The sequence below is a fragment of the Limulus polyphemus genome, unplaced genomic scaffold (assembly GCF_000517525.1).
Source record: "Limulus polyphemus unplaced genomic scaffold, Limulus_polyphemus-2.1.2 Scaffold523, whole genome shotgun sequence".
Taxonomy (NCBI): domain Eukaryota; kingdom Metazoa; phylum Arthropoda; class Merostomata; order Xiphosura; family Limulidae; genus Limulus; species Limulus polyphemus.
In genome coordinates, this window is record NW_013666133.1 from 291,185 (window position 1) to 300,539 (window position 9,355).

Genomic DNA, 9,355 nt, shown 5'->3' on the forward strand with positions numbered 1-9,355 from the left:
AAGGTTCTCGACTACATTTTAAGCATATCGATGAAGCAAAATTGTGTTGATGATCATTTTGCTATGGCATAGGATTTCAAAACTGTATTATATATTTCAATGATGAACTTAAAAAATTAATAAATAAAACAGCCGTGTGAGATTATTCGAATTAACTCTTGAGATAAAAATTATATCGTGAGGGGCCCGGTATAGACAGGTGGTTAAGGCACTTGACTCGCAACCTGAGGGTCGTGGGTTCGAATCCCCGTTCCACCAAGCATGCTCGTCCTTTCAGCCGTGGGGGCGTTATAAAGTTACGGTCAATCCCACTATTCGTTGGTAAAAGAGTAGCCCAAGACTTGGCGGAGGGTGGTGATGATGACTAGCTGCTTTTCTTCTAGTCTTTCACTGCTAAATTAGGGACGGCTAGCACATGTAGCTCTCGTGTAGCTTTGCTCGAAATTCAAAACAAACAAACAAACATTATGTCGTACAAGAATATCTTGTGAACCAATAGCAAAACTCTCTTTATAAAACATTATGTGGACAAGAAAGACTGAATATGTACTTTTTGGTATCAAGTGATAAATCACAAAACCAGAAACCCGACAACTTGAGTGCTTTCTATAAACCCTTCCTTCCTTCCGACATAGCTAGAGTTATCGAGTTTTTTGCTTTGTGACTTATCTATTTTTCATCCTCTATGTTTTCATAATATCCAGAATGCTGTTTGAGAAAATGGTAGTAGTTTCTGACTGTAACGTGAGTGGCTGGAATACTTTGATTTATATCTTTATAATAAGACCTAGTCTCGGACGAATTTATTAATAAACTGAAAAAAAATCTAACACTTGTGATGTGAGAAGCAACTTCTGACAATTCTATACAATCTGAAGTAAATATAAGAATACTCACAGAAATGGCTTTAGTCGTAGTATTAAGTAAATCAGATACAAGTATATTTATAATAATTAAGAGATCGGATTAAAGTGCTAAGGCTATTAATCACAAGATTGAGGGTTCAAGCCCTTCAAGCGTGGGATGTTACAACTGTGAAAATAAGTCCCACTACTTAAATAAGAGTAGCCATGTAGACTCTAACAGTGCTCTAACAGATTGTCCTGCTTCTGGTCATTAGTTCTGTCTCAAGAATGACGACTATATGAACCCTTTGGGTCTCTTCACGTGACCATTTAGTCGAACTATCGCGTAATTATCAAACATCGGGGAATCAAGAAATGGTTTTATTTCATTATAATACGACTTTATATAACAATGACACATATTAACATTATATACGTATTCTAAGCATTCTTTTTCACCATTTATTACAAAAAAAATATGAATTGATTTTTTTTCTTTTCTGACTGCTCTATTAAAGGAAACTTAACAGTGCATGACGTTCCAAGCACAAGAAACCACGTTTTAGGGCTCCGCAACTTTTAAAACACACAGATCTGATGCTTCGTTACAGAGTCTTTTTTTCAAAAACTGTGATTTGTATTGACATGTGCTAGAGCATGTGAAAAATAATATGTAGCGTATGTTTATTAAATGCAAGGAAATGGTAGAAATTGCTGTAAAGTAAAAATTATTCACTGATAAACATTTCGGCCCAATGGCCTTCATGTCATTATATAACGTATCGCTCCAATGACCTTCATGTCAATGATTATTCGGCCCAATGGCTTTCATGTCGTTGATTATTCGGCTCAATGGCCTTCATGTCATTGATTATATATTTTAATAGAGAAAGATTTCGGAAAAACAACACAAGAAATGACCTGGAGTAAGCATGAGAAGCTGCCTAGGTTTTCTTTGGACAGAGCTGGTCCCCAAAGCTGTTTTATGGTGAGACATTTGAGCAGGTTCGCCGGGTGAATACCTGGAACTTTTGTCTTCTCCGGCCCTGAAAAAAGATATAATTTAGCAAAAGCTACTGAAGGGGAATTTTTATAAGCAATATTTTTTGTAACTTTCCCTATAATTCAAATGCTATAACTTGATAATACGGAATTATCTACAAGACGGTTATTTTAAATGCCGTAAAACACTTTTGTTAAACTTTCTATCTCATCGCAACGAAAGGTTTTTTACTGACGTTTCTGTAAACAAAGGTACGTCATGAATAATATTAACTGTTAATTATATATACTCAAGATATGAAAGTAACAAATGGTTCTCTTGTTTTATGAAGAACCCAGACTAACAATATGTGAAAAGTGTCAAATGAATCTCCTGTTTTACAGAAACCTTACTCGTAAAATACAGAAAGTAGCGTACCAAATGATACCACTATTTTACAAGAAACCCTGATTCGCCCGATATAAAAAGTGTCAAATGATATCCTTGTACAAGGAGCCATAACATAGAAATAACAAAATTATTCGAATGATATCAAGCACTGAACTCGTACTCCATACATAGACGGTCTAAGAGGCAAACATTCTGCAGATTTGAATAGAACAAGAAGTTTTATGTTATATGTTATTAATATTAAAATATTATGATAATAAGAAAGTCATACTTTATGCTCTCCTTTTGAAACACTATTTCCACAGTGTCGCCGGTACTTTCAATGATAGAGGATACTTCCTCAAACGTCCTGTCTATCAGAATGATCCCTGCCCATTCTAATATTATGTCCCCTGTAAAATAAGGGAAAAAAACATTTTTTTGTAAATCCGTTTTTTTTTGTTATTAATAAATTAACGTTATTATCACTGAGCTCAAAATATAGATAAGCTAAAATAGAGAAGATAGGTTCAGAAAAACGATGTGAGATTATACCTCGACATTGTAATTTAACATTCACTTGTTCACATTTTGTGGTCGTTCTTTTTTTAAAATTTATGTTAGTTTCTTCTCTGTACTTCAGGAAATTGTTAATTGTAAATGCTTTATATCTAATCACTGTATTTTATAAAACTTCTCTTTTTATCTCTGTCTGTCTTTCGTTGATTTATTTCTCTTGTCTGTCTATCTGTTTGATCTGTCCCTTCAAATATTATACTCCAACCTTGATGTATGCCTTTTTGATCAGCCTGTCCCCCAGGTAGAGTCCAAGCAACAGTGGCGTATAACTTTCCGTCTTCAGCTGACTTTCCGCCTAATACTCTCATGCCGAAACCACGTGCTACAGAGAGTAAAGTAAGGAAAAAGAAATAAAAAGTTTTAAGAGGGCTTGTAAACTTTATTCTTTTCCTATCAAAGAAGACAAAAAAATCATGCAAATAGCTGAAAACAAGGCATTGAAAAATTAGACGAAACGATCGCGTAAAAGGTTGAGAGATGGGAAAAAGCAATTATTAAAACACCCCTTTTTCCTACAGTTCAAACACCCCTTTTTCCTACAGTTCAAACACTCCACATAATCTATGTTTGCTATAATTTTTTTTTCTATGTCCACTTTCAAGTAAAACTAAATGATTTTTTTCACATTATAATGAAGAAACTATTTACATTTTTTAATAAGAACGATGTCACTGTAAAAAAAAGGTGACATCCACAAAAAAAATAAAAAATAAAAACAGACGAAGGAAAATGAGCATTAGATAATATTAATAGAAAAACACAGGAAATAATTGCTAAAATACAACAACAAACCTTAGATAATTGATAAACACGTGAAGTAATTGCTAAAATACAACAATAAGCCTTAGATAATTGATAAACACATGAAATAATTGCTAAAATACAACAAAGATAAATTAAATAGCATGATAAAGAAAGCGAAAAATAACGAAGTTTTTAATTATTTGTAAAAAGTAGCTTGATTCATTGCATTAAGTAATCAAGAAACAGTCAAACAATGTTGTATATTATTTTCTTAGAACAAATAAGAAAACAAATACAATTATTGGTATCAAATCAGTGCACACAATAAAACAAAACAGTATTTAATGCATTTAATTAATATATGTAATAATGATATACGTTGCTTACTTCTTGCTCCTGTGTCTGTTTTGTCTCTATGTAGACGAACCTTTTTTAATCGAGGCTTGGATTTTGCTGAAACCACAAACACAGAACATTCTCAAACTAAAGCCCAGAACATCGTTTTCTTTTGTCACTTACGTTTTTGTTGAAACTTAAGACATTTTCACCAAAATTCAAAATGTTTAAAAGAAACATTTTCTATATACTTTTTGGAATCGAAAACGAGAAAGAAAAGCGAAATATTTTATTATTATTTATTATTAAATGTTGCAACTGTATATACTTTAGTGGAATATGCAATTACTGTACCTAAAAACATAAAACGAAAAATTAATGTTCAATTTAGCAGGAACGATTCCGGCAATTTCGTTTTATGTACATCAGTTATGACTTTTCTCGGATTTATGAATCTCGTAAACTATACTAATTACAACAAAATGCACATTCTTTACAAAAAAAAAAAAAACTGTCGAAGAAGAATCAATAGAGATCATTATTATTTCGCAATGGGCGATCTACCCTCTTTTTTTCCATCTCGAGGAATCGAATCCCTGATTCTTGGATTGTAATTTTGTAGACTTACCGCTGACCCACCGGGGGCTTAACAGGACAGAATATATTTTTCCTTTATAAAAGGCCCGGCATGGCCAGGTGGTTAGGGCGCTCGACTCGCAATCTAGGGGTCGCGGGTTCGAATCCCCGTCACACCAAACATGCTCGCCCTTTCAGCTGTGGGGGCGTTATAATGTGACGGTTAATCCCACTATTCGTTGGTAAAAGAGTAGCCCAAGAGTTGGCGGTGGGTGGTGATGACTAGCTGCCTTCCTTCTAATCTTACACTGCTAAATTAGGGACGGCTAGCGCAGATAGCCCTCGTGTACCTTTGCGCGAAATTCAAAACAAAACAAACAAATCTTTATAAAAAGCTCACGGTGTTCAAAAACATGCAAGTCAACAGAGGATAAGTTTACAGAAAATAAACCGAATAACCTAAGTGCTATCGGGAAGTGAACTTTCTTTCACCATGACTAAAGGGTAATTTACCCTTGATAAAGGAAAATCCACTTTCCTAGTAAGTGCTCGATCTGTGCTATTAAAAATTGGTCGTATATAGGATGACCAGACGTCCCGTTTTTTTTTGGTAGTTTGTCCCAGTGCCCAGAGAAAAGTTTTCGGTACGTAGAAAACGTTCCGATTTTATTATTTAGACATCACACTGTCCGTCACATCGAATCACGAATAAAATAGGCCTGCTTGGCTTTGCTTATTTTTGTAACACGTACTCTCCTATCGCTAAACTCTCTCGAAAGTCCTGTCTATGCGTGGTTAGAAACCCAGGTCTGCATCTGGAGACAGTTAAGGAGGCAGAGCTCACCATCAAAACATACTTTACACGGTCATGTACTAAATTTTATGAATATTTAATGGGGGAAAAATGGGAACCTCTACGTTCCCTTCATTCTTCATAAAATAATGTCTAAAATGTTTCAAAGTAATGCTAAAATCTAAAAGTAGTATGTCGAAGAATGTTATGGATTCTTAAATATATCCAGGTATGAAGTAACCTATTTGACGATGAGTTAGATAAAATGAATAATTAAAGATTTCTTGTGTGTATAATTTGACTATTTTTTGTTATGTGTCTATCACCAAAGAAAGTAGTTGAAAATATTTCAAAAACAATGCCAATATTAATATAACTGGAACTATTGTTCAATAAATTCAAAGTAAATTAAATAAAAGTTAAATTATTCCAAACTTATAATGACCATTTTGGAAATTTGGTCATCCTAGTTGTATGTGATTTCAAAGAGTTACTGTAAATACCATATAATAGTTGTTTTCTGTTAGCAATTGAGAAATAGTATTAAAATATCGCTCCACAGTGGCACAGCGGTATGTCTGCGGACTTACAGCGCTACAAATCGGGTTTCGATACCCGTGGTGGGCAGAACACAAATAAACCATTGTGAAGCTTTGTGCTTAACTACAAACAAATAGTATTAAAATATCATTCTTTTAAATATTATTTAAAGATCGGTCTTATAATTAAAAAATAAATCGAAGTTTAAGAAGTAACGATTAAGCTATTCTTGGGCCATCATATTGCTGTTTCTGGGTATAACCAATACATGTTACCCCTTGTGACGAAATATTCTAATCCCATTCCATGTGGGAAATTAACACTGAACAAAGAACAAAAATACCTTCATTTGAAAGTAATATTGATAATGAATTCGATTTCAGCATTGAAATAACATTACAAGGATACTAATGGGCCCTCGAATATTCGATAAATTCGAGCTGTTGGCGATGAAATAGCAACGAAAACACTGCTAAAATGGTTCGTAAAATGAAAATACGCGTTGCTCTACAATTAGTTGCTGTAAAATGTTTCGGACAACATACGAGTGTAAATATTGCAGGGAGTTCGAACTCTACGAAAAGAATGCCACTGGCATTTCTGGAAACATGTATTTATACGACCTACTAATTCCATGCCCATCAAGGCATGGTGAATCTCCAGCAGATGGACTATGCTGATATTTAAATCAGTTTATGAAATTGTTGCTACATTTTATAAAAAAACAAGACTGCAAAGATAATGGCGAATAATGTAATAAATAAATAAATTTTACAGCTTTCTGCATGAACACGTTTAAAATAATTATTTGTTAATCAATGAATCAGTTTATGAAATTGTTGCTACATTTTATAAAAAACAAGACTGCAAAGATAATGGCGAATAATGTAATAAATAAATAAATTTTACAGCTTTCTGCATGAACACGTTTAAAATAATTATTTGTTAATCAATGAATCAATGTACTTGCCAACATCCATTTGAGATATTAAAATAGCTAAAAACTTTCATCTTACTTTTGAGTTTACTATCAACTTCATTAATGGCAATTTTAATGTCTTCACTCTCTGGAGCGGAAGACCGTCTTTCATGTAGGCCTTTCTCATCATATGGTAGGTTTAAAGAGTATGTACTGTGTCTGTCGCCTGAAGGAAGGAGTTGTAACCCTAACTGGTTCTCTGGTACAGGGACAGGTGGTAAAACTCTACCAGTGCTGTGTCTTCTAATGATCTCTTCATTTTGGGGGTATGGACTGGGAGGGGAGTCAATGTCTGGAACAGTTTCCACAAAAACACTGGGGATACTCTTCCCGAGGGACACATTTGGGTAGAGAAACATTTCGGGGTCTTCCAAGGAATAAGATTTGTCAGTAGATAAACGAATGAGTTCTTGTTCATCAGAAGAAAGAGAGCTATCCATTGCTCCTGCATAACTTATTGTTCTTTCTTTGGCAAATTCTACACTGGGCTTTCTGCTCTTTTGATGTTTCTTTGAGGTTCGGACCTCTAGTCGTTCACCACTGTAGTAAGGGCCATGAAGTCTTTTATGTCCACTACGGTCACTAAAGGGTGAAACATCACCACTGACATCACTCAATTCTGAGCTATCAGAACTATGACGGTTAGCGATGTCAACGCCAGCAAGAGACAAAGGTTTTTTAGTTAAATGATCAGTTACGTAGTTGAGTCGTCTGTTCAATGCTTCAGCCGAACCACTAATTATTTCGCGAGATGCTAAAGAAGATTTTGCATCACTGCGACCCAGAATATTTACTCTGTATATAGTAGGATCTGAATCAGGTTCTTCTACGTAGTACTTTTGTCTCTGAATGCGAGACCTTTTTCTAATTCTATTTCGTTGTTTTCTTTCGTCGACTTCGTCACGTCGGTGCTCATCTATAGAGCTTTCAGACGCTGAAGAATGGCGCTGTTGCGAAGAATCTTTTTGATGATGTTGATGATGACTACTGGTAGAGCTTGTATACAATCCATGTTCTGTCTGACATCTTCTCGTCCCTTTTCGGTACTCAGACGAAGGCCTTCTTTCTAAAGAAAAGTCTAAGGACAAATGCCCATCCTTTGAACGAGAAACACCTTTCATCTCGGGCGAAGAAGCTCTAGAAGTGCTCCTGCTACTTCCTCGGATTATTTTAGATTCTTTGATACATTCAATAGGTTTTTGCTTCTCTACTTGACTTGTTTTTGTTTCAAACACTTGTTTTATTTCATGCTCTTGGTCACTTTGTTGTATCATATTCAGGTCACGGCTTTCCAGGCTAAAGCTCCGGTCCGATTCTTCTGCAAGACGCTTGCTTTCCTTCTTTTCTAGACGGAAAGGAGGACTACCTTCTAGGCCAATTTTTTCTTCTAAGTCCACAGAGAGTTCGGGAACTAGGATTGATCCCTCCCTTCCTAACAGCTCCATTCTCTGATTCTAAATAATTTATGAAAAATTAGTAATATTCTGAAAGCATTTGAAGTAAATATATATATATATATATATGTATTTAAATTATTCAAGACTCTTTTATAATGCTTAGATAATTCTGCCTAAATTATTATTTTTTTATAGAAAATATTTCAGCCCTCTTTAAACAGTTAGGCCAGGCTACTTTTTTATTTCTCACGGTTTCTGTGTTGGTTTTGAATATTAATGCTTAGTTGATTTTCTTTTATTGTATATATCTATCTTACCATTCGTCGAACTGAAGGAACACGATGCATTCCCGTCCCTGGTGGCGACTCTATACCAAGGCGATCTTGCTTTTGACGCCTTCGACAAAAGCTACAGTTCCATTCCTGTTTAAAAAAATAAATAACAGAATATATTAATCTCTGGCATGAAGACCTTTTAAATTGCAAATTGAATTAACACCAAATCAGTATAACGGAATTTCTAAAACCGATTTTTTAAAGTTATATAAAATAACTACCAGTTATCATCCAACATGATACTTCTTACAATGCTCATGATGGGGAAAACGAAGTCTAGTAATGAAGATGAAGAAGGTTGACAAAACACGAAACGTTTTATTTACAATGTTCAAATGTTTTGGAATACATTTATTCCATCTTCGGCGAAATCTGAAAATATTGTTATAAAGATATTTATTAACTTAAACTATAGTATCATTAATCACTAGATAACGTAGTTATTAAGTGGAGTGGTCAACGGAAGGATAAAAAAATTATTATAGATACCGTATATTTTGAAACAGTTGAGTTTTTAAGTATGTAAACCATAATAATTTTAGATCTAAAGAGGTTTGCAAGTCGTTAAGAGTAGGGCGGTCTTTAGCTATGAGTAAACTTTCTTTAATGTAGAGTTCCTGTAGTAATAACAGAGAAATCGTTAAATGAAATATTGTGATCTGTGGTTTAAGTAGTGGACGGTCGGTTCTGTTAGATACTGAAACCCAGCCACTCATCCATTCGTTCACATGCTGAAACCACAATATTTCATATAACAAAAAAAAAAAAGAGTAAAATTAACTATAAAACGCTCTTAACAAGCTCTAACACACACTTCTCTCCTTCAATAAGTGGCCCGGCATGGCCAGGTGGCTAGGGT

The 9,355-nt window shown here is 34.5% G+C and overlaps 1 protein-coding gene across 1 annotated transcript in view; it reads right to left on the bottom strand.

Moving 5' to 3' along the window:
• LOC106458849 (regulating synaptic membrane exocytosis protein 2-like) overlaps positions 1–9,355 on the bottom strand; it is a 72,786-nt gene that overhangs the window by 41,685 nt on the left and 21,746 nt on the right. Inside the window, exons 5-10 of the mRNA XM_022385200.1 lie at positions 8,479–8,583; positions 6,802–8,218; positions 3,928–3,993; positions 3,002–3,118; positions 2,510–2,630; positions 1,767–1,891 (exon numbers count right to left, since the gene is read on the bottom strand). Of these exons, the coding sequence (XP_022240908.1) occupies positions 1,767–1,891; positions 2,510–2,630; positions 3,002–3,118; positions 3,928–3,993; positions 6,802–8,218; positions 8,479–8,583 (1,951 nt within the window). The remainder of the gene's footprint in view (positions 1–1,766; positions 1,892–2,509; positions 2,631–3,001; positions 3,119–3,927; positions 3,994–6,801; positions 8,219–8,478; positions 8,584–9,355) is intronic.